General features: G+C 34.3%; 2 protein-coding genes across 3 annotated transcripts in view; one reads left to right on the plus strand and one right to left on the minus strand.

The window, feature by feature from the left end:
* LOC150107240 (uncharacterized) lies at positions 1 to 17,709 on the minus strand. Its single transcript, XM_090391748.1, has 4 exons — positions 17,616 to 17,709; positions 4,130 to 4,174; positions 2,537 to 3,508; positions 1 to 311 (listed from the first exon to the last, which is right to left on the minus strand). The coding sequence occupies exons 1-4, from the start codon at positions 17,707 to 17,709 to the stop codon at positions 1 to 3; spliced, it is 1,422 nt and encodes a 473-aa protein (XP_090247874.1).
* Positions 7,369 to 26,883, plus strand: part of LOC150107241 (uncharacterized) — a 20,788-nt gene continuing 1,273 nt past the window's right edge. The window contains exons 1-3 of one of the 2 annotated variants that reach the window (XM_090391094.1): positions 7,369 to 7,459; positions 22,605 to 22,699; positions 24,930 to 25,895. In XM_090391094.1, coding sequence (XP_090247220.1) covers positions 22,627 to 22,699; positions 24,930 to 25,895 — 1,039 coding nt within the window. In that variant the 5' untranslated portion in view covers positions 7,369 to 7,459; positions 22,605 to 22,626. Of the gene's footprint in view, positions 7,460 to 16,338; positions 16,428 to 22,604; positions 22,700 to 24,929; positions 25,896 to 26,883 lie in introns of those variants that run through there. The other variant, XM_090391093.1, reaches the window with a different exon arrangement.

The raw sequence follows: 26,883 nt of genomic DNA on the forward strand, positions 1-26,883 counted from the left end.
CTAACCAATAGGAAGAGATATCTGTTTCAGTTGATCATTGACGAATTTTTTGATGAGAAGAGTCATTGTTCCTTCAATGAAACGTTTCATGAACAAAGTAAATGCATTAACCAAGTGTTCCATTGCCCATGATAATGGACCCAATCCTTGGAATTCGACCACGACTGGTGTGGTTTTAATGAGTCTGAATTCCTTCAGCACCGGATGAGAACCTCGTTTATTGGACTGCTCTATCTTGAAGTAAAACGAGATATACTCCACATAACCAACCAGATGAACAGTTGGGCCCAAATTCATGAACTTTGCCTTACCTAATAATAAACAGTAAATTGGAATGTAAGATTTCTGAAGAAGTAGAATAAAAAAAATAATAATTTTTGAGGATTTCGTTATGATTTTTGGAAAGTGCGCTATATTTATATATAAATATAATGCATTTTCCTATGTTTTTATGAAATATTGGGAACAGATTCAGCTTCAAAATGTGCGAGGCTAAAGTAGGTTTATACACAATACAACAAAAAAAAGAGAGAAATATTGGCGTAAAAAAGAATTAGTAAAGAAAAAAGTCGATGAATTGATCTACCCTTCTGAAAGCCAAAAAAAAAAAAACATTTGGAATTTTTTTGAACTGAGTGATATTAAAAAAATTAAAATAACTGCTGCAACCAAACGACTGATAGATAATTAGCAGCGATGACCAACTAGCAGCCCACAGAAATAGTAATGCATTAAAAAGGTAGTAGTTTCTATGTTTTTCTTTTAATTAAAAATATGGAGTTTTAATGACCGATTTATGTTTGTCAGGGAAAGGAAATTTCTCATATTGATGCTATATATTCAGTGACCAGCAATATGGATTCCGCCACTCCCGATTCATAGCCGATCTTCCAGCTTTCTCTACCTACCTCTGGACTCAAGCCATGGAAAAATTCGGATAAACTCACGTATTCGGTCTCGTTATTTCAGAAGCACTCGACCGGATTTCATACAGGGGTCTAGTCAGCAACCTGTCATCCTGTGGTCTGCCTTCCACACTCTGCAATTGGATCGCTAACTTTCTCAACGGTTTCTCACTACCCGTCACGGTTTATGGTTTCCTCTCGTTAGACTTCCCCACCAATGCAGGAGTACCCCAGAGTTCTGCACTTTTTACCACTTCCTTCCTCTTGCATATAAATGACCTGCTCACAGACTTTAATCCTATCCATAGCTTTGCCGATGACAGTACACTCCATTCTCCCTTTTCATTCAGGACAAACTTGTAGTGCCCAATTGTTAAAATCCTCAAGATCCACCACGACCAATGTCCTGAACTCCGATCTCCTATCTATATTGCAAAGGGGAAAGGACAACCATCTTCTAAACTAACTGGTTTCTCACAAGAAAGAGATCACATTCCTCTGCTAACTTTCAGTAATATCCAGATATCCGTACACGACCAGATTTCTCTTCTTTGACTAACTTATACCTCTAGCTTTTCGTAGTCCCAACACATTTCAATCATAGCTTCTGTAGCCACCAAAAACACGATGTACTTTTCCACACAAGACACTACTTCAAGCTGCTAACTTAACAAATCCCACATCCTCCCAACCGTGAAATATTGTTCACATATTTAGGATGTTGCACTAAAATCTTCTCTAAGATTGCTCGATTCTATCCCGAAGATCCAATCCAATTCAGTTAATTAATTATCCACTCTCACAGATCCACTTTATTCCTTCTCCGATAGATGCTCAGTTTCCTTATGCGTGTTGTATAGATACTTTCATGGACAGCGAACTGGCCACTATTAATCCCACAGTTTCTTCCAAAATCATAAAATCAAGAGCTGCTGCTAACTAACACCCTTTTACAGTCTAGCTTGAAATTCGCCGAACCAAATTCTGTGCTTCCTCTTTTATTCCATCAAGAACTCTTCTGTTCTTGAAGAAACTGTGCAAGTTGTCTAAATGTTTTGGTTGGTCGAGAGGTTAACCTACACCCGCTCTTCAACCAACAAGGGAGAATCTCACCTTGGGTGTTTGTTTTTGTCTTTAGGTGAAGAATTTCATCACCTGGCATCCCATGTCCCGCGTATTGGAAGCCTGAAGTGGTTTGAAAAAGTTCCATGTTTGTTCTGCAGAAATGTAGAAAAGTATCTTCGGATTTTGTAGAAAATACAAAAAATAATAATAAATCTGTAACCGCCCACTTTATTAATATGCTATAGGTTTTCAATTTTTCTTGGATAGAAGTCACATAAAAAATCTTTTCTTCAATATTATGTTATAAATTTACGCCAGTGTACTCGTTAACCTTTGGGTCGCTAGACGAATGTGATTTCATTCTATGGATAATGGACAAAAAACGGTTGGGAAATGCTTTTAATAATCAAAGACATCATATTGAAAACAAAAAAGGTAAAAAAAAAAATGGAGAGATTTAATATACTCTGCAGTTGTAAAAGTATTGCAATCACAGTGAGTGAGTGAGTGGATAAGAAGAAAGAAAAGAAACTTACAGCTGTGCAATAATAGAAAATATCACTTACCAACATATTTCAACTGAGTATTGTTGATTGCCAGATTAGCACTGATAATCAGTGTTCTGTTAGTAGCTGCAATTTTGCACTCTCCCATTCTATGAAGACTTGATATACCTCTCAACGTTCCATTGTCAAGACTCAGGCTTCCAGTTATCGGAACTAGAAGGATTTTCTTGTTAAAATCAATAACACATTCGGGAAGCTCTAATGGATCTAGATAGGCATATTCAGGATCGCTTAGTCTTTCCAGGAGTTGATCAACGAATTCATTGGCAGAGCTACCTGGTACTAAAGCCTTCAGAGGTAATTTTTCTAGTTGTCTGTTTATTGTTTCTAACAGAGCTTTGCTGATTTGAGTTTTAATTACAGGTAACATATACCCAAACAATGTCTTTCCCATTGAATTGACTGTTGATTGAATCAAACTGGAAAACACTCCTCCTCCCATAAGATTTTCGAAGTGCAGTTTTACATCATCAAAATCAATGTTAACATCCAAATCATCTTGAAGTAGTAATCTGTCATTTTCCGTCATATTCAGCGATCCTTTAGCTCCCACTGTGAGATTATGAGATTCCACCCAGAAACTTCCATTGCCTGTGACTGGAATATAAAAATACCAGCCCGCCTTACCGTCTAAGACATAGTGGCCAGTGATGCGCAAAGCAGGAATTTGAAGAACCAGAGAAAAGGTAAGATTTTTAAGATTTAGGTCCAATTCTTCTGTGGTAAATTGCGAAAGTCCTTCTACGTTTATATTTTCAATTATAATTTTCAAGTTGAGTCCTGATTTATCCACGTTGGTTTCAAATTTTTCATAATGAAAAGGATCCAGAATAGGCATTCCGAATTCCATAATGCCAGTTTTCATATCTTCTTTGAAGTCTTCCAGTATGTAACGAATGTAATTATTGAAATTGAGATCCAGGACTGCGTCATCTACCTTTTGAGAATTCCACAGACTTAGACCTTGAATCCCTGAAATTTTGAAAATAATTTTCAAATTAATAAAATTATAATAAATAAAATACGTCAAATATAGTTTCAAAAACTAACAATAAATAATAATAACAATATTATCTTTGATTTTTAAACCCAGGAATAAAGGATTATATCACTGTATTAATGTACTGTTAAGTTTTGGACAAACTTTGATGAGTCTTCACCATTAAAATAAAAATACCGTAATTTAATTTTGGATTCCGTTGTTGCCTGGTTTGGTCCTTTGGATTACTATTACTCCAAAGTAACAAGGTTACGGAGCGATGGTAATAATGACTGCAATTAACAATAGCTTCTGTATTAAATCTCGGGTCTCACATTTTTCCCTTCTTGACCATTAAAAATTCTCCAGCATTGGCAATCTGGATAGCCAATTAAAATTATTACTGTTGATTTATTTAAAGAAGAATAATTGCCAATTTAAAAAAAAAACCAAGAGAGAGAGAGAGAGAGAGAGATCCCTCTACTCGCTTTTGGGATAGGGAGAAACATTAGAAGATTTTTTTGTAAGAATATATAAATCTACTCTCTATATATAAAAAGATAAGACGAAATTTGAAACGTTTTTATGTCACGTTTTTTGTCTTACAAGCTTACCAGCCCAGAACTCAGGGGGAGGAGGAGCCAGGGCGGCGGAGCCCCCTAGTAATATATAAAGATTTTATAATATATAATGAAAACATGATTCAGTACAGAATACAAAAGAGAAAATAAAATAAAGCATATGCATATCAAGTACACACATTAATATTAAATAAATAACTGTAAGAGAAAAACAAAAACAAAAACAGTCAGTATCAAAATAAGATGAGTGGCATGATTTAGAAGTGTAATAATAATTATTAATAAGCTCAAAAATAGTAAAAATAAAATCTCTTTACATTATTATTTTTCATTATTAATGTAATGTTGTTATTTTTTATTTTTGCTACTGGTCGATCAACGTTTGGTTTGATTTCAGAGACTGTTGCTCTGTTTTTAAGAGCAATTCCGAAGACGCGATAATCTTGCTGGGTTTGAAACTAAATTTTTAATGACACAATTTGGTGCTATAATCGCGTGGATACAATATACACTCCATCTTTCCTTGGACAGACTACTGTTTTCTCTCTTCTGACGCAACTACCTGCTCCAACAAAATAACTTAAAATAATTCTTTCTTGAATTTATCCCTAATTCCAATTGTGATCCAACACCACCATCAAACTCTCAGTTCTTTCTCCAATAGGAAGAATGATTTGAAATCAAAACTTCACACCTCATTCGGTACACAACAATTGCAAAAAAAAAAGAAAAAAAAAGAAAAGAAAAGAAAAGAAAAGAAAAAGGAAAAAAGACAATCAGCAAATTAAAGTGAGCTTTTGAAAGAGCCTGGAACAAAAAAGAAAACCGGGCTTTCTTGTCCCTCCAACAGCCATTTCATGTAACTTCTGCCCTGCCCACCTCTGTTTCCAGATAAGTACTATTTGTAACATCGCCCAGAGACCATCCTAATATCCTTCATTATTATTATTCTTCTCCAACTACATTGATGATCAAAATGTACCACTGTACCACTAAGATCTGCTCACCGCACGCCTCCTCATCTAGCATCTATCGTATAGCATGAAAACAAGCGTTATTCAACCCATTCCAAAGAGAGGAAATAAAAGCTAGCCATTAAACGTCCTTCTCATTGCACTCGCATCAGTTATATTGCAAATAAGGGACAAACTCCTTCAATACTTAGAAGTCTACCAGTTAATCATTGACCACTAATATGAATTCTGCCAATCTCAATTCACAGCGAATCTCCTTGTTAACATTGCATATCTATTGATACAAGCTATAAAAAGGTGTAGTGAAATCCATGTGGGCGCTATACTCATTTCCAGTGCATTTGAATTAGTCTGGCAGAAAGTTTACCTGACAATTTACCATCTCAGAGTCAACCTTCAGTTCGTTGCAATTAGATTGCCAATTTCCTCTCAGGTCGTTCAGTAAGCGTCACAGCAACTAACAGGTGTCATCCTTAGATAAATTTAATAAAAGCTTCGAGGATGCAAATGGAAACATTGTACCTCAACTGGGATCAATATAAAAAGCATCCATTTATTACAACTACAGCAACTAACTTCACTAAAAAATGAAGAACTAAACACTTTAATGCAAAACCTGTAAAAAAATGTATACTGACCATAAAGAAGTCATAATGTTTTTTTATTACCTTTTTATTATTATTATTGTCTTATGTTGCTCGAAAATCATCATGCTCCTAAAATATTTACAATGCGAATGATAAATCTAAGCTAAGCTATTTTTAGCTATGGAGAAGGCCCTTTTTAACCACTAGGTTAAAAAAGTTGAATTTAATAAAGTTTAAAAAGAAGAATATTAATTAACCTAAGTGTGTCTTGAAAGGTAAGAATGGTGAAAATTTGACATATAGACTTGACTGAGAATGAAACGGTATGCAATTTAAAGTGGCGGGATAGCGACAAGTGTAGAAAATACATGAACATGGACAAGGATTTTAAAACCAATGGCAAAAAAGTTAAAACCGAAAGGATGAATTTATAAACTTTCGATTTCGAAAGAACTGAGATTGAAAAAAATAGAAGCAATTCTTTGCAATGAAATCTGTAAAGAAAAAAAGTAGTCAAAAATATTATTATTATTATTATTATTATTATCTGCTGTAAATACTTGTTGAAAAATACATGCTGTAAATACATAATATATAAGCAATACATAATTATGCGCCTCTGTAGCGCAATTGGAAAAACGACGATACATTGCGATTTTTGATTAGAAAAGGCGTAATTCGATTTTCTTCGTGAGGGGAAGAATCTTTATATGAGTTTTTTTTTTCCTTCAGCTGAAAGAGAGTTAGCCGATCTTATACGGAGGTAGTAGAGTTTTTTCTTCCGGAAACTCAGATTTTTCACAAAACCCGATACAGACAAATCGGCCCTTCAAAACATACGCAATTTACAGACAAGGAATACTAGTGGATGGCATTGATGTAGATGATGATGGTAGCGGAGGTTTGGTGGATAGAGTAGTGGAGACGGAGAGTTGTAGAGTGAGTCCTCCCTCGATGAGTCTTCGGATTCCTTGGAGGTGTCACGAAATATTAATAAAAGAAATAATATACAATCATCTTTAGCACAGATTGTAATGCATATAATTTATGCTTTATCTTTTTGTATGAAGGCATGTACATACGTATATAATGTAGACAGTAAGTATGAATAAAAATATTATTATTATGTTACTAGACAACAAACTGAATTATCTAATATTATCTTATCAATCGAAATCTGATAGAAAATGCATTAAAAATACACTTACATGCTTACGGAAATACCAGTAAAATGACAACAAAAATGATTGTTGGTGGTAGTTTAGAGCAGAAGCGATCAATGCAACACATCGCACAAAATATTGAATACAGAATCCTTTACAAACAGTCTCGCAGCAATCACATAAAACTAGCAAATACTATAATAGCAAAGAAAAAAAAACGGATTTTAGACGAATTTAAGTCCAAAAGACACGTGGATACCAAAATGATTTTTAAGAAATTAGCCTCAAAGTTGTTGGTACACAGGTAGACTAATTTAGAACCTAACAACCATAAATATAATGATTTTCCTTTATTTAACTGGAGGGTGGGGACAACCGGAAAAAGAAATTCTAGTTCCAAGGAGATAAGAATGAGAAAAGAAGGAGGAGCAGGAAACATTATCAATAACTCACATATGCACAACTTTTGAGTTGTCAACTGTTAAAAATAATAATTCAACGCATTATTTAAGACCATAAATCGCCAATAACATTGAACGAACAACAAAATTCGAATGATACAACTCGCAAAACCAAACGCAGCCAAACACTGGATCAGGTATGATAATAATCCCAAGGTAAGGATAAGTGAAACAAAGGGTGAGTACCTAAAGTACGACTTGTGAATGTTAATACTTTATTTATTTATTTATTTACAGGTAATACTGTAATGGTGAAATTTGAGTTACATAGCAGTGGTACGCTCTGGAATATTTACGGTTTGAATCTAAACAATGTATAATATATGATCTATTCACGGTTCATTTGTTACGTATACTCCAACTTCGTTAGGAACCAATTCATTAAACTTACTACATGAAATATCGCAGAACAATCAGAATTATATGCAAAATAACGAAGCATTAATACAGAACAAAAACTCTATTCAGTTACATTACATATTACACTAAATGAAATATTATACATACATTAGTGAACAATGTATGTATAATTATGAATAATGCTTCAATATCATTTCAAGATGTAGTCCACTACACCCTTTCTAAGAGATTGCTTCTGATTTTCTCATCTCAGCCTTTTCATTAATATATATATATATTAATTATGTGCAGCCCGTGCCAGGATAAAAACTATATCAAATTATACGTATTATCAATTTAGCTATTAGTTTCGACCGCAGATTTTCTGATTGATATACTAGTTACATTCATTATTTCTGATGACGGAAATAATTTATATTCTCAACACAGAATCAAAATTGCTTTAAAAAGATTACTCAATTTATAAAACCTACTGCTTCTCTGTGCGAGTTGTAATAGTGGGAGTGGTAGATTTCTATACTCTCCAGAGTAACGCCTCATTGAAAGTCACTTGCTCTGCTTTGGTTACAGTGATCAGTTTCAGAGACTCAATTTCACAGTTAATAGTGTTATTGTTGCAGTTTGTGTCCCCTGATCATTTAGTTCAGCCTTTTTGTACTGTGAGTAAGAAACGTAAGATTTGTGAAGAAAACAGGTCATTTCAGGAGAAATGGGAAAATGAAATTCCGTTTATAAACAATAACGACAACAAACCACAGTGCATTGTGTGTTTGCAAATATTGTCTGTGCACAAGGAATATAACCTCAAACGCCACCACATACCACTAAATACCAAGAATACGTTGGACAAGTACGTACTAAAATTGTACGTAAGTTCTGTATTTAAGTTCTGTCTAAAAGTGTGCGGCCCGTGACGCTACCACCCATCATATATTGGCCCTCGTATAGAATGAAGTTGGCCACGCCTGATATATATTATGGAGTAAAAGCTTATTAACAAAGAAATACATATTTATACATGACGATATGTACATCCACAACTATCGGTGGAATCTTGGTCAAATAAAGCATTAACGACGGTAGATTACGTGCTCGAAATGGGCACCTTGTCTTTCGAGACAGGTTTCGTAGCGCAGGCAAAGGTTTTCTTGTCATCTTAGCATCTTGGAGAACAAGGGTTGAAAAATCTGATGGACATATCTGGTAAATTTATGCCTTAGTTCATCAAGGTTTCAAGGCGGGTCATGGTGGAATACCCATTCTTTCAACATACCCCAGACGAAGTGATCAAGGGATGTGAGATCAGGATTGGTACAGAAATTCTACGAACCTCGAAATGAGCCTCTTGGGGAAGTGTTCTGATAAATAGACTCTAGAACCACGTGATGTGTTACAGGTTGCTCAATCCTGTTGGAATACCTTTGCATGAAATAGAATGTTTTTTGCACGACACACTCTCTGCAAATGATGAGTGAACGGAACCAACACATTCACCGTGATCCTGAATAGTGTTAGCTATTCAAGGTCACGGTTACACCATCCTCTTCAGTGAAGTACGACCCACTTATGCCATGGCCAGAAACCGAACACCATGCGGCGATCTTCTCTCTGTGAAGAGGTTTCTCTTGGACAAATTCAGGTCTCTCTAGAAAGCAAGAAACCTGTAGGTTTGTCTGTTTACATGACCGCTTAGATGGAAATGCCCTTCGTCAGAGAACCAGACATCATGGAGGAAGGACGTATTTTCATAGGCATGGCTAGCACATCTCGATTAAGGCAATGATGACACTATTGCTTAGGGAACGCTTACGGAAACGACGAACAAACTGCTCACAAATATGTCGTAGGCTTGGACCATTTCTTCTACCAACTCCGTATGAACGAAAATAATGCTCAACAATAATTGTCTTTTCTTCCAATGTTAGCGCCATTGCTACAGCTAAATGTAATAACGTAGACTCTACAGCACGTGTTTTATTAATTGTGTATACAGTGAACATATCTCATAGTGCGTGTACTGAAGGAAGGGGGGGAGTGTCGAAGTTCAGTACTTTTTTTTGTTGATATCAATGCATTAGACTCCCATCAATAAATGAAAATCACAAAAAATTGTTTATAGTGAGTAATACGATAAACAGCTGCTGCAGTTTTTCGTATCACATATTGACACCAATGTGCCAATATGTGACTAACTGAAAAATATCGATAGAAAAAAATGCAATACTAATTTTTAAAAAAAGTACAAAACCTAAGAAATTATATAACTAATAGAATTAAGAACTTGAACTACTATGAAACAAAACATAAAAAAATCACTAGAACAAATACTAGTGAGTTACAAAAACAATAATAACATATGTCACTGCTCACACAGATCATAAGCGAAATGCTTTCTCATGAAAGAAAAGCATAAGTAATATTCATAGACTTGAGCACAGCAGGTCTTAACAGTGTTTAAGAAACTATACAAGATTTAAATTAGTGGTAAATTCTGTGAGTAGTTGCGAAACGGCTTCGCTTTCAGAATCATAAAGACACAATATAAAAGAATGCAAGGGATGGATTTTCTCTTAGTTTCTTAGTTTTCTCTATGCCTCCCTAGTTCGTAGAAAGTGGGAACGTTTTTCTCAGAGATGGAATGGAGTATATGTTGGTATATATATAATAAAATAATTTTGTTCAATGCAGAAGGAAATTGGGATATAATTATTACATAGTAAATAACAAGTAAGAGAAGAGAAAGAAAAATTATAAAACCAATTTACTTCAAAAGCAGAAGTTTCTCCTTCTTCTTCTGCTTTGGAAGTAAACTCTTCTTCACATTCAGGATGTGACAAAAATTTAGACGTCCATTTCGCAGATAACCTTAATTCTATATCGAACACTATATAACAAGCTCAGAACAGAGAATCCAATATTGCTAGCGTGACTAGTCTGATAAACCTTAAATTCCACCATTTTCGTAAATCTCCGTAAGTCTCTTTGAGAAAACACTATCACGAAAAAAATAATTTACGTCACCACCTACGAATCATCCCTGTGGATAAATCGTGTATCTTAGAAATTGTATAAACTATTTTGATAATACCTATAAAATGTCAATACCAGACCAAACAAGAAGATGCAGACAAGGAAGGTGTAGAGAGATTTTATGAAGTTTTCCCTATTAAAATAATCACAGACTAAACATGAAAAAATATCGGATGGCATTCTTATTTAATTTATGTTTAGCATTAGATAAAATTAAAAAACAAGATATTTAAATGAGTAATGAATACGAAACATATTTATTTGTCATTAAAATATTAATTAAAAAGACGATTAACCTAACATAGGATCCGAAATAGTTAAATTTTAATCATGTAAATATTTAATTGCTGTTAAAGAAAATGTAATATTCCTACTGATAAACAACATTCTTAGTAGGATAAGTAGGATTTTTTTCCACACAAAACAGACAAACCGACTGAATTATACATCATTTTAGAAGAATGTTACAGCAGACTGCAGCCATACTTACTCTGACATATTGATCAATCTTCACCTGTGATGAACAACACAAAATTGTAGTTATATTGAAGACTCAAAAATAAAGAAGGAATTAATTTCCATATTTATATCTAAATTACGCTATGAAATTTCAAATCAAGTACTTACCATTTTCAAAGTTCAGAATAAAACCTGTTGACAGAACTATTAAACAATTGACAAACAGATATATAGATGTTACTCTAGTCATTGTCTTTGAGGATTCAAATGGCAGTCTGCAAGAAATAATTTATCATTATTATTTAGCATTTTATTTTATTTTTCAGCATATATGGCTTGAAGCAGACCAGCTCCTTAGACGCAATTCAAAGATTACATAAAATTCGTATATATATATATATATATGTGTGTGTAGAAGGTATTTTACCTTGGGTATAGTAAATGTTAAAAATACCAAGCAATTTTAAACCTGGTTTTACTCCATTTCCCAAGTAAGCAAACAGACAAACAAGTCAAGTTTGCGCCTGCAAGTGATGCAAGTCTAGCTGATCCTACAGATAATGCAAGACCAAGGCAACTGGTGGTAAAGGTGGCATAAGCTCTGATCACTAATCTTAATATTTACCCTTAATGTCAAAACACATCTCCAAGAAGGGGATGTATGATATTTTGTATTAAAGGAAAGGGGCCACTACCCAGACCGGTTTCGACCTTTATTGAGGTCTCGTCAGTGGGAGCTGACGAGACCTCAATAAAGGTCGAAACCGGCAACTTGTTCTGGTAAAATACTTATAAGCTCTGTATTACTAAATCTTGATATTTCTAGCCTAGCTCCCACTGACGAGACCTCAATAAAGGTCGAAACCGGTCTGGGTAGTGGCCCCTTGCCTTTAATACAAAACCTCATACATCCCCTTCTTGGAGATGTGTTTTGGCATTAAGGGTAAATATTAAGATTAGTGATCAGAGCTTATGCCACCTTTACCACGAGTTGCCTTGGTCTTGCACTATCTGTAGGATCAGCTAGACTTGCATCACTTGCAGGAGCAAACTTGACTTGTTTGTCTGTTTGCTTACTTGGGAAATGGAGTAAAACCAGGTTTAAATTGCTTGGTATTTTTAACATATATATATATATATATATATATATATATATATATATATTAAAAAGTCTTTCGAGTTAAGAGGAGGAAAGAATAGAGTCCTGCATATTTATATCAGACCAATATGTCAGCAACTTTGGTGATCAGCTGCTCTCATCTCATTTCCTGATGGCTCATATTGTTAATTGTCAATATCGCAGGGCTTTCAAAGCAGACGTTCACGTCTTAGTTTCCAGCTGGTTCTTTTCAAGTCAACAACTGCAGGAACTTTATCCATGCTTTTTAATAGGTTCCCGATAGCAAAATTAGAGAAAACGAGACGTCTTATATTAAAGCAAGAAAAAGAGCAAAAACGAATTCAGCCTTAAGATCGACATAACTAACATGAAACAACTTATACAGAAGCACCCGTGCAAAGGAAGGTCCAATCAACTGAATTTTTCATATTGCACATGGAAAGTGTCATATAAACCCGCCTATAAGTGAAGACAGATAACTCTTCACCTATAACCCCTCAAAGACTTAAAACATTCACTATTACTAACAGTGCATATTCCAGGAACATGAGATTGTTACTAACCGTCGACTACAGTGAGGAATATACTTGATTCCAGGTAGTTTGGGCATGATGGGGAATCTTCTCCTATTGCTGGGCTATGCAGAAGCTATAACATTAGAATATTACTGCGCATTTTGCCACTGAAATATCCCTGTCGCTGTTATCCTAGTGTTAGATGGATCTTGGGAATTTTGGATACTGCAGAAAGATTCACATCTCGCATCTTTGTAATGAGATCATCTGCATCGCACAAAACCTATTATTACAGATATGATAAAGTTTACATTGAAATCTCTTTTAAGTAGATGAAGCATGTCAAAATGAACGGTCAACCATAATAGATTGCTGAGTTGTTAACGTCGGCACCACTTTTGACCCACGGTGAAATCCCAGAGTTTTTTGTTTTCTTTTTAGCATTATTTTCCTTTTCTTCTTTTCATCATATTATTCCAAGGTTTGTTCTCCGTTATATTACCTGAAATAGTTGTGTCCATAATAGTTTGTGTTTGTGTGGGTGAGGGTGGGCGAGTGAGCGTGTTTTTCAGAAAATCAGGGTTTCCTTTTTTTGTTCCACAATAGAGACAATTTGGTTGGACAACATGCACGCAATTGATAGACAACATCCTGGCATCATTTAGGTCTGTACGAAGTCAAATTACTTGGCCTTGATAGGTCACTCATCCTAAACATTGAAGAGAAGAGATAAGACATTTTCTCAGCAATCCATGCAGAAACTGGCTATAAATACTGCTCTAACGTCATTGATAAACATAAACATGATTAGTGGTAATTTTATCAGTTGTTTTTGGTGGGCATAAAATCGTCCAAATAAACATTTTTACAAGTTATCTCACGATGTCCAGATATCTCCACTAGTACATACATATTTGAACTTAGCATTGTTATAAATGCTAATAATTAATTTTCAGAAATTATGACTACCGCTTAATCAGGAAAAATCGAAGAAAATCATAAATTATTATTTAAAATCTTTTCTTAAAATTTGCGCTAGGTATTTTACGAATGATAAATATTAAAATAAGATAACTGCTATAAAATATAACCTCATTTACCTGTGGGAAAAATCTCTCATTGGACGCAGATGTTTTCAAGTTCACGGCTGAAAAGGAGACTGAACAAGACAGATGCACAGCAAAGAGATTAGCAAAGGATGTCACGTGTCTTATAAAAAGCATACATATGATGGGAAACCATCATATGTCAGGGAGTAAATCGATAAATTCTTAAGGTCATAAGAGCAGTCTTTAATCTCCTTGTCTCATTCGGCCTTCTAAATCGTGAAATGCGGCAACGTCTATCTTCGTATCGACCATGGCGTAAAAGATCTGTATGAAGGTTTCAGCATTTACTAAACGAAACGCGCAAATATGTATCATGCGAATTTGTCTTTCTAGTGAATGCTGTGAATAAAGACGTCATGCATTTGTAGAAGAGATGCTGCTATCTTCTGTTGTCTAGTTATTGCGAACAGCCAAATGATTTCTCTCCTCTAAGCTCTGTGCGCTTCAGTTATTAAATAAATAAATTACATTTTCGTTTCGAATAACTCATTCTACGCGCAGAGCCATTGTAAGCAAGAGAAAATGAACAGTTCAGAATTAGGCAATTAGCATGTTTTATTTTTAAAATTAACAATTTGTTTTTCGATTTTTAAAATAATATATAAATATATATATATATATATATAATCTCTTAAAATCTGTATTATTTATACAAGACTAGATTACCTAAAGTTTGAGACTTATTTTCCGACCACAGATACGAGAAACCTCAGCTGGCAATGTTTCAAGAAGAGTCAATTCATGTTGAAGGAGAGAAAGAAGAAGAAAATCGATGTACGAATTCGTCACCAACACGCGAAATCATATGCTTTATATGTAAAATTTTCCAACTGTTGTACAAGCAAAATAGTTACCACTTAAAAAGCTAGAATTTTCATAAAAGGAAAGCTAATTTTTCAATATAAGAGTTGGAAATAATAATAAACACTCATCCCACGAAATGCACTGATTACCCTATTATCAGAATGGATTCCCTTCTTCTGCCATGCGCAGAAGTGTCGAAGGATCACACATCTGTGATCGCACAGTACACATAAATCTCCCAAATATGTTAGTTTTCATAATGCTGATATACTTAGCTTATTTTATTCATTAAAAAAATGTAGATAAAAGTGTCATACGTAATGATTATTTCAATATAAAATTTATCAATTAAAAGTTACCAGACTTTAAAGTTTGCAAATTTTAAGTTGGGCTTCATGAGCCCAACATAAAATGACTCTGACAATGGGTGCATATTATGCCAATTATAGGAAAACAATCGGTTCTTAGAAACTGTAGAATGTTTTTAAGTGTAAAATTTTATTAAGAAACTTACATGAAGTTTGTTAATATTCCGAACTAACAAAATAAGTTTTGTAATATTTTATGAGGACAGCGTGGCGTGTTTGAATACCACGTGTGATCGAATCCATGAAATTTCACGCTGCTTCATTCTTAACTCATACACCAAAAGTTTTGGTAATGAATCATGGTTAATCTTGTGCAATAAAATTTTAATTTTTTCCTAAAATGTTTTGCATTGTTGACAGCTGAACTCTGGCTTTAAGTTACAGAATGGATGAAAAGAAATGAACTGGTAGAAACTTAGTGGAGAAAACATCTAGGAACTGAATTCCTTTGTTGAAATAGTGCGGTGGATGTAATAATCTTTTTTTTTTTTTTTTTTTTTTTTGAACACCTGATTTATGTTTCAGAAATGAAAAAAAAAATTAAATAAGCAGCACCTAAAATCAATGTAGTTGAAATGTCAGTGAAGTAAATGTTTTAATAGGATTCTATATTGTAACTTATTCACAATGAAATAGTTTTTTTTTAATTAATATTCTTAAGATAATGTTGAAGAAATGTCAAATTCTCACGCGTAACTTTAGTTTATTAGTGCAATTTCAACTAGTTTATGAAAGTAAAATTTTATACTTAAAACCATTCTAATTATCAGTCATTGTAGTTGCTCTACCAACAACTAAAAATTATCAAGTGTTTTTATTATGCAAAATGAATGGTTTTGTGTGTGTGTGTGTGTGTGTGTGTGTGTGTGTGTGTGTGTGTGTGTGTGTGTGTGTGTGTGTGTGTGTGTGTGTGTGTGTGTGTGTGTGTGTGTGTGTGTGTGCGTGCGTGCGTGCGCGCTCGTTTTATTTCAAACTTACCATAATGATACATTATTCTGTACAAAATTGCAGTACTTTTTTGTGTTTCTGGATTATAAAAAGTAACCTTTCATCATTAAAGATATAATGATGATGAAAACAATGAAAAATTTCAAATAAATGCAGCCGTGTAAATCACTTGATCATGCGTGAAAACATGTGGTTTTGAATATAAGATAAAATAATTTTACTATATATGTAACATCCAATGAGATTTCCTGCATCTCGAAAAATCCTGCTATCTTGTAAAACATATGGATAGTTTCCTATGAGAACGTGTATTTTAAGATCGAGTATTAATCACTTCACTCCTTTTTCATTACTCCACATAACACCAACTGGTTGCTTCGTCTGCACTTCAAAATTTTTATTTTTTCATTTTCAGTTCCAGTTCATTTTTCAGGTAAGAAGCTAATGATTATATTTTATATTGTTCTATTAGAAATAGAAAAGTGAAAGTCGATATATTCTTTATTTGTTCAAGAGTTAGATAAAGATGTATATTTTTTGCAAATGATTTAAATAAAGGATTAAAATAAATGATTTAACAACTGAAATATTAGTAAAGTTACTCCATAATGCCGCATAGTTATCTTGCTTTCTTGCCTCTTTTTATTTTTTTATTTTTTTATAAAGGTGATCTGTTTTTAGGGTAAACATTCCAGTGAATTCGTAGAAACACAAAATGTCTTTTGTGTTTCTATCAGAAAACTACAAAGCGATAGCTATGTTTTTTAATTTAATTTTCACACACACACACACACACAAAGGTCCACAAATACGCTCACCCACTCACTCGTGATTTAGCCATCTGCCGAGTTACATTTTTAAATTTTAAAAAATAAACGACATTTTTATTTAATAAAAATAAATTTATAAACAAAATCTTTTTCAGAAAACACAGATGGAACATGAATAATCACTTTATGGAACTACCGTATTTTTCGCCTTATAAGACTCACCTTTCTATTGGACGTGTACATTTTTCATGTCGAATTTTTTGAAAAAAAAAATTCTCCACAGTAAAAGACGCATGAATTATGCATCAATTTTTTGTAAATATTATTTTTTTATTTTAAATGTTAATACATCTATTATCCGTTTATTAGATGAAAAAACAATTAATCTTTAAAAAATTCATCAAAGCATTAAAATCTAACATATAATAATATATAATCTTATTTTTCAAATCTTTATTCATTTTAGTCTTCATCCTCAAAATTTTGATTCTTCATCAGAAAACCAAATCGTCACTGTTTAGAAATAAGTAATCCTCCGTACCGTTAACAGATTATTAACACTACACTTTTTGAAAATATTACATAATAATTTCCGGTTTCATTCATTCCACGAACTATTTACCTGTGAAATTGTGTGCTTCTTTCTCCTACTTGTAGATGTTTCCTCGAAATTTGGAGATTACATCCAATTGATCCATTTTTCCCTCATAAATCATTTAAATGGTTTGTTTATTGATACATCTAAATGTTGAAGTGTAGAGGTGAGCCTCCTGGGGATTACAGCTATTTTTGTGTTCATTTTGCGAAGGTCATTCTTAACAGCTTCGGTTTTATGAATTACCTAAAGTTACCTTTGTTAGCATGGGATCTAAACTGATCCCATGCTAACAAAGCAGGCTTCTGACGTAAACTACCAGACGTCCGGACCACACCTTCTTTATCCATAACTTCACCTTTTTTCATCCATCCATCCTTTTGGATGAATATGAATGTAAACTCCTTTGGGAAGTTTTTCTTTGGCCATTGTTTTTCTTAAAAAAAAAAAAAAAAAAGACGACAATTTTGTTCCATCCTCACAGCATGACAAAACGACAGTACAGTTGGTTTTTCGTGCCCACTGTAATGTGGGCACATATATATTTTCGTGCACACATACACACACACACACACACATATATATATATATATATATATATATATATATATATATATATATATATATATATATATATATATATATATATATATATATATATATATATATATATATATATATATATATATATATATATATATATATATATATATATATATATATATATATATAAAAAGAATTGAATGACTTAAACAGAGAGAAATGGAAAAATCAGTTTATTATAACTACACAACTAGTTTCAGCTTTTATAACAGCCTTCGTCAGGTGCACATTATATAAGAAATAATTATGTGATGTTTACAGCTTTTTCCTCCATGTTTAGTGGTTATTTCCTTTATAATGTGCACTTGACGAAGGCTGTTAAAAAAGCTGAAACTAGTTGTGTAGTTATAATAAACTGATTTTTCTATTTCTCTCGGTTTCAGTCATTCAATTCTTTTTAAAAATATGTATAACAACCGAGTAAATCAATCTTCACACACACACACACATACATACACACACACACACACACACATATATATATATATATATATATATATATATATATATAACTTTTGGAGTCTTGTTCGAGAGCACATCAAAATCCAGAAGCACTTCATCCATATTAGCTATCTGTGAAAGTTCAAAATTGTCTTGTTTTCTGGCATTTATGATGACTCTATGAAACCCACTAATTTTATTATCGAATTCGTCAGGTATTTTCTGTGATATTTTCGTTTTTGTACGCATGCATAAATAATATATCTTCATAAATTTAAAGCACCATGATGGCGATCCTGTAAAATCGACAATATTTCTTTGTGTTGCTAATAATTTTGCTCGTTGAATAATCATTTTTATAGATACTCAGCAACCCAATCTTCTTTAATCCATTATCCAAGTTTTTAATTCATTTTCAATTTCTGGCCATTTTGCCGGTTTTCTGCAGAGACTGCGTTTCGCAGAATTTGCTTCTATTAATTGCTGCTCTTGTTTTCTCAAAGTTCGCACAATCATTTCTGTAGGCGGAGGCTCAAAGTGCCGCTCTGTTGCCCTATTGCCATATTTTTTATACTCAATCACACTACGCTTAAACGCAATTTATGTGCTTTGTAGAATCCATGGGTTATAAAAAAAATAAATATAATAATGTATTGTTTGCTAGTTTAAATGCGAGACCGTTAACGACCGTGCAACTATTCAAACTGATCGCATATTATCGACAAGCGATAACGCACCATAATAAAATTTATAAGACGCATTCGGCTTATAGGACGCATGCTAATTTTACGATAAATTTTAGGTACGAGAAGCGCGTCTTATAAGGCTAAAATTACGGCACTATTCACTTATTGGGACATATTGAATAATGAGAAGGTGGGGGGGAAGTCTGGCGAGTAAATTTTTTGTGTGGCGAGTAGGGTTTTGATAATTTGTCAAATATATATATATATATATATATATATATATATATATATATATATATATATATATATATATATATATATATATATATATATATATATATATATATATATATATATATATATATATATATATATATATATATATATATATATATATATACTCGTATATATTATCTCTCTCTCTCTCTCTCTCTCTCTCTCTCTTTCTCTCTCTCACACACACATTCCTTGTAACCACTTTGCACTTTGCCATCTACTCCCAGTTCTCATTATTCCGATTTTAAAATATCTTCATGAATCTACTCAGCTGAACTGACCACTATCATTATTCCTCATTCAACCGCATTAAAAAAGTGAATAGTCGACATCCATATACAACTACGATGGAAATTTATCGAAAGAGCTAATCATATCTGTCTTTCATTCAATGAAACCTGATTCTCTGGAATTTTCTTTCTCATATATATAATCTGCTTGGAAAGAAATTAATGGGCACCAGAGTGTGAGGAACATATAGCCATGGCACCCACCTTAATAAGATTTAGGATCTCCTTTCGCTGCGATAATTGCAACAATCTTATGGGACATACTTTCCACAAGCGTACGATAGCGATCAAAGAAAATTTTATTCCTTTCTTGAGGAACAAAATGAGGTCCTGGACTATTGTGGAACGGACTTCCAGTGAACTCACACGACGTTCCAGTTCATCCCACAGATGAACTGGAGCGTCGACATTCATGTTCACAAACCAGGCAGTAACAGCAGCAGCCTCATGACATAGTAAATTGTCTTGCTGAAAGTCGTGGGCCGCCTAGGCCGACAGAGACAATGGTCACTTCTAGAAACGCCAAAGTAAAAAGGGTTTGCATTTTCCAGAATGTTCGGCTACCTCTTGGAGCGTCACAAATAGAAGTCCGAGGCTAAACCAGGAAAAACAGGACCATACCATCACACCGCCACCTATGAATTTCATAGTTGGGGTTATGCACTCTAATAAGAGACTTTCTCCTGTCATCCTCCGTACCCACACTCGTCCATCTGTAGAGAGTATAACGTGATTATCCGTTTCATAACACACGCTTTCACGTTTCACTGTAGACACTCTTTGCACCACTGAAGATGATGCTGCATGTTGGTTCGGGTAACGTGGGACTTACATGCGGTCCTACCATGGAAACCTATGTCAGCCTCGGTTATGAATGTTTTCCTGCAGATTCGTGTTCCAGTCGATGTCCGGAACTCGGCATTGAACACGTAGGCCGAAAAATGGTGGTGTTTATATATTATCCTTGGTAGCACCTTACGGTACGTTCGGTGAGTGTAGTTAGTCGTCAACTGTGGGCACTTGTAGTTGAATCCCTGCGCTTCCCTCTCAGTTGGTATCACTAGTTACTGACCTAAGATGGCCAAATGTGTCAACAATTTGCCGAACATATAGGCTTGAAACATGCCACCCTCTCACATCGCTACAAACACGTGACTCGTTACATGGCATGATGCACCTTGGCCATGGGAGTGTCCGCTAACTTCTTTTCAAGCAGTGTATATGGTTGTGGGGAGTATCATGAAGTATGAATTAATAGATTTTTTTTGTTGTTAGGTAACGCATTATGTTGCTTTTATGAATTTTCTTTGTACTTTTGATATTTTTGTAATAGTTTTTATTTTTTCTGATTATTTGTTATAATTTGTCAATGATATTTTTTGATCCACAGTTTCGCTGTGATTTTTGTTTGTATCGTTTACGACTGGTCTTGTCCAAATTTAAAGATCGGGGGTGGGGGTTGGCATGTGTGTGTGTGTGTGTGTGTGTGTGTGTGTGTGTGTGTGTGTGTGTGTGTGTGTGTGTGTGTGTGTGTGTGTGTGTGTGTGTGTGTGTGTGTGTGCAAGATCCATGAGCATGGTTCATACACAAGGATTTCCAATGCCCCTCATCCATCTGTAGCCTCGACAGTGCCCTGTCAAACTGATAAATTCTGATTCTCTCCAAGCATGATCTGATAAGTGCAACAGGATGATTCTCTAGTTCGTCAAGAAGCGTCATTCGGTCTGCCTGAAAGAACCACTTGAATGTTGAATTCTGAAATAGAGGGAGTTACTGACGCGCGATTTAAATACAGCTTGTCGAGCATCGCGATGGAGGGTACTACCTGAGCTACCCTGTGAAGACAGGAGGCAGAAACTGAAGATCTGTTCTGAAGGCTCTGTTTAACAACGCCCACATCAGGCGTCCAGTATAAAAAATGGTACTGGTTTCACAAACACGATTAAACTCATCTACTACCTACTTGAACTCGCTGGCATTTCTCCAACAAGGGTGCGAAGCTTGTCTCACACACCACTGCACTGTTTGCGGAAATAAGCCATATCCCGGGAAGGAAGGGTTGTAATAATCTTTTTAAAAATTTGCTTGGATAGGGCTTCTACATATTGTGCAACACCGTCTTATTAATGGCTCAGTGTGGCAAATATTCTCAGTTTTTGTTTTTATTTCCTCTAAAATGTGTATATTAAACTGAATAATGAATTTTTTTTATTTAACTCCTGCGGACGAAAGATTGTAAATCTGTTGTACATTGCTTCTGTCTGATGAGGGGAGAAGAGAAGGCGAAGGGCGGTTTAACACACACACACACACACACACACACACACACACACACACACACACACACACACACACACACACACACACAAGCCGGAAACCTGGAACTAGAAATCGGATACCTTATTCATTTTTATTCGTTCAACTTAGACGAATTGTGTGGACTCGTCTTAACGTATGAAGTGTTAGTCTCCGTAGCTCAGTTGGTAGAGAAGAGACTTTTGGTTGGAAAGACCTAGTTCGAATCCTGTCCATGATGTGATGGACCTTTATCAGGTCTTTTCAACCAAATGATGCATTAGCTGGTCTCATATGGAGGTAGAGGTTTTTTTTCTCCCCGAAATTCTGGATTTGCGTCCTTCAGAACAGGCAAACCAAGATGCAGCAGAAGAGTGACGTGCCGACCACACTAATTAGTCATAACTGCTAATCGGGGGGGGGGGGGGGGAACTCTACCTGTCCTAAGGGACTGATGAGTTGGAGAAAAAAAAATCGAAAGTTCGTACATTAACTTTCGGAACTTCAGAGAAAATGTTTAGTGTTCTTACTTTAAATGTTATCCCATTAGTTAACTTTTAAACAAATATTTAGCTTTGCAAATTTACAAAATTACACATTTGAAAAATAACATATTCATATATTCATTTCTTACAGTTATTATTTTTTTTTCAGGTTCATAAAAATTCGCTTTGATATGGAAAAACTGGTAGCAATTTACTTTTTCATGTTACTTGCCTCCGCTAGAGCCGGACTAGATTTCAGTAATGGTAAGTTTACTCTCATTTTTCTCATTTTTCTATTTGTTGAAAACGTGTCTTATACTCCAACTCCAGTTATCCTCTATGATTCTACATAGTCATTAGTCACTTACCTCCATCTTTACTTCCCTTCTGCTTGTAGATGAATACAAAAGATGGGAAAGGAAAGGTGGACAGACGTTGAAAACATAAATGTCTACAAATTTATTATTTATGACAACCTTTAAAAAAAAAAAAAACCGTATCAAATGAACAGCGACTCTACAGAAAAAAAAAAATGTCAGCTCCAGTTGTCGCTTATATTTTTTTTCTCCTGAATTATTATTATTAATGGAATTTTTACGATAACACCACGCCACTCAGTATAGCACATTGATCCCGTTCGTGGAACAAGGTCTAAATAATTTGAAACCTTCGATATGGACACCAAATCTAATACGGTACTTTTTCGCCATTCCTATTTCTAATGAGCAGGGGTATCACACAGTGATGAACTATAAGGGGCTCTCGGGGGCTCGGTCGAGCCTTTTGTTAAATTTTTCTCAAATTTGCGAGCCCTTTTTTCTTGTTTAATAATCTTGTAGAACTAGAAAATACCACCCCGGGATGTATACATGCTACTATAATTGCTACTTTAAATTCATATGGATTTTCTGATAATCATCATCATCATCAAATTCCTGCCTTGTACCCACAAGGGGCGTACAGGATATGATAGTACTACATGAAAAAATTATATCATTACTAACTTCCTACCTACAATTTTCCTCCAAATCAGTCTGTTACTTGTCAAGACTCCAACATTATCAGATCTTATATTTCTATCGTCTAAGGCACTTTGTACCGTATCAATCCACCTATATCTTGGTCTTCCTCTGGGTCGTTTTGATGCCAACCTGGCAGCGAACACTTGTTTTGCTAATCTTTCCTCGCCCATTCTGTTTAAGTGACCATACCACCTGAGATTAGCACTGCTAACGCATTCCTGGACGCAGACAATGTCAAGTTCTTTCCTAATATCCTCGTTTTTAATATGATATTGCCATTGATGCCATCTGTTCACACCTATATTTTCTGATAACTATATAAAAAATCATTTCATTGCATTTTGTTCTGATGGAGCTATGTTAGCAGTGTAATGTTAGGAAACAAATCAGGTGTTGCAATCAAGCTTCTACAAAGATTTCCCCAAGATTGTGATTTGGCATTGCGTAGCTCATCGATAAAAAAACATTAAAGAAAGAAATCGTTTAGAAATATTTATGGATAAATTATATGCTTTTTAACATCAATCACCAAAAACCCAACTAGAATTAAATACGATTACAAAAGTCCTTGGTATAGAAATTTTAAAGATCGACTGTGTGTTTGGACCACGATGGGCAGCTTGCAGTTTACGAACGGCTCTTGCTGTGTGGAGAAATTACCCAGCTTTATGCAAGCATTTTGCATTAAACGATTAATATAAGGGCTTTTAAAACCGACTTCTCAATTTGAAAATTTTAAAATATCTAGCATTAATGACTGATATCCTACAGGAATTATCATATCTGCCAGAAGCTCTACAAAGTAGCAATATAAGTATTATAAGGGCTAAGTTAGCCCTCTTTTTTTTTTTTTTTTTTTTCTCTACGATGCGAGTCCTTTGTTAAAATTTCCATAGCTCACCACTGGTACCACATCTGGCGATGAAAATCTTCTCTAGCACTTAAAGTGTTTATTCTACATAAACATCACGTTAATCCTGCTTGGAATGATGTTCTTGCATTTGGAAACAGCATTGTAATCTTTTTTAGGTATCTAAGTACCTCCTTAAGAATCCTTTATTCATTCAGAAGTAAGAATTTGACAATGGATGTCGATATTTGACAATGTGCAACTGAACTAACTTCGATGTCCTCCCACCTTTTCTCAACATCTGTAAAAATATGTCTAGATAGAAAAGAACATTAGTTGATCTTATCTTTTCTTTCTGTTTCTATTTTATTTTATTTTTTATTTATTTATTTATTTTGAAAATGATCGGAAGAATAAATGCGGCTCTTCCATCAGCAATGTCATGCCAGTGGAAAGGATTTTTGAGTGGCGTATGAATTGCTTGAACACAAATCGTACTAAAATTACTAATTTTTATAGATTAATTGATCAACATCAAGAAAAAAAAACGAATTTTGTTAAATGTAAATTTAAATTAAATTCACATTTCTATATTAGTTTAATAATTTTTCTACAATTCCAGGAATACAAGGTATTAACTTGTGGGATCTTCAAGCAGCAGATGAAGAGATAATGGATCTTAATCTGAACCATTATATTCGTCAAATTCTGGAAGACTTTAAAGAAGACATGAAGACCGGTATAAAGGAATTTAACATGCCTATCCTTGACCCATTCTATTATGAGAAATTCGAGACTAAGGTGGATCAAACGGCACTCAAGCTGAACCTCAAAGTTGAAGATTTAAATGTAGTAGGACTTTCGGAATTTATTGTTGAGGAATTAGATCTTGACCTTAAAAATCTCACCCTTGCTCTGAAACTTCGAATTCCCAAACTACGTATCACTGGCTACTACGTCCTAGACGGAAAAGCAGGCTGGATTATTCCCATCACGGGTAATGGGAGTTTTTGGGTTGAGTCAAAGAATCTCACAGCGGGAGTTAAAGCATCGCTAAATGTAACGGAAGATGACAGGTTACAAGTGCAAGATAATTTAGACATCCACATTGAATTTGATGATGTAAAACTGAACTTTGAAAATCTTCTGGGTGGAGGTACGTTTGCGGATCTTATTCAGAAAGGAATTAATGCAATGGGAAAAACACTGTTTAGTTTCTTATTACCTATAATTAAAAATCAACTCAGCAGTGCTTTGTTAAATGCAGTTAACAAACCACTAGAAAAGATTCCATTGAAGGCCTTATTACCAGGTGGATCAGCTAACGAATATGTTGACCAGATTCTTGCATCCCTAAGTAGTTCCGAATTTTCTCATCTAGACCCATTAACTCTACCTGATGTTGTTGAAGGTTTTCATAAAAAAGTGATACTAGCAAATATATCTGGAGAGCTCAAACTGTATAATGGGACATTGTCTGGAATAACGTCTCTGCACCGAACTGGCGAATGTAAGATTGGAGCTACTAATACAACACTTATTGTTAGTGCAAATCTAGCGTTGAACGATACCTTACTGAAATACATGGGTAAGTAAATAATTAGACAGTTTTTAATTTAGAATTATATTTTAGTAACTCATGACAGATTCATCAGAAAACTGTAGCCAGATCATACAGTTTTCTGATCTTCTGAATAATTTTAATATTTTCTATGAATATATGGTGTTGTTTCATTATGAGATTGACCAGCCTGCTAATTTAAATGTTGTTCTGAAAGGATCAAAGCAACGTAAGTGCTGGGTTATAAAATGAGAGAACCGAAATAAAAAGGAAAGGGACTCATTTGAAATAACAGCCAAATGGAAGTATTATCGAGATTTATCATTGTTTGTTTGAAAGCGGGATTGCATCTCTCAAGAACACTTAGTACAATCTGAAGACGCTGATATGCATACTTGTGAGGTCTCCGTGTAGTACCAGACCTTTTCATCATTCTTTTGCATGATGATTCTCTATATTAGTGTTTACATTCCAAATGTACCCAAATAATAAAGACTGTCCGGAGAAACTCTAGTGGATCTGAGTAGAGGCAGAAACTAAAACTTCTTACATTACGTAAGTATTGGGGTCTACCGAAATTTAATTTGCTACAAACATTTAAAAAGTCTAAATAAAAAATCTAAAAAATCTAAATTAAAATCTAAAAAATCTAATCTAAATCTAAATAAATCTAAATGTCGTATTCAGTTTTTATTTTACTTGATTTTAGCATATTGATCTGCAACAACAATATGCTAAAACAGAATTTAATCACTGACTGCTTAACTAAAGATAATTATATATAGTTACAGATTATAAAGCATCGATTTTATAAAAATCACTGGTTAAACGTAACTAAAAATGATTGTTGATTTGATATTAAGGAAGTTTATGCAGCATGCCAGCTTCAAAATTACTGACAATATGTTCACGACACGCACATATGCAGAAGAATCATTATAAATCCAATTCTAATCACTAACTAGGTGAACTTATTTCTAGTAGATTCCAAAGTAGTCGTACTTTAGTGAAAGCA

Source organism: Typopeltis vanoorti, chromosome 4 (genome assembly GCF_054136105.1).
Source record: "Typopeltis vanoorti isolate ZY-2024b chromosome 4, IOZ_Tvanoo_1.0, whole genome shotgun sequence".
Taxonomy (NCBI): Eukaryota; Metazoa; Arthropoda; class Arachnida; order Uropygi; family Thelyphonidae; genus Typopeltis; species Typopeltis vanoorti.

Coding starts and splice junctions, on each gene's coding strand:
- LOC150107240 (XM_090391748.1), bottom strand. CDS start 17,709: ATGGATAAAGAAGGTGTGGTCCGGACGTCTGGTAGTTTACGTCAGAAG. Junction 3,509..4,129: donor TCCCCCTGAGTTCTGGGCTG/GTAAGCTTGTAA, acceptor TCAAAATTTCAG/GGATTCAAGGTCTAAGTCTG. Junction 312..2,536: donor TACTCAGTTGAAATATGTTG/GTAAGTGATATT, acceptor GTTTATTATTAG/GTAAGGCAAAGTTCATGAAT.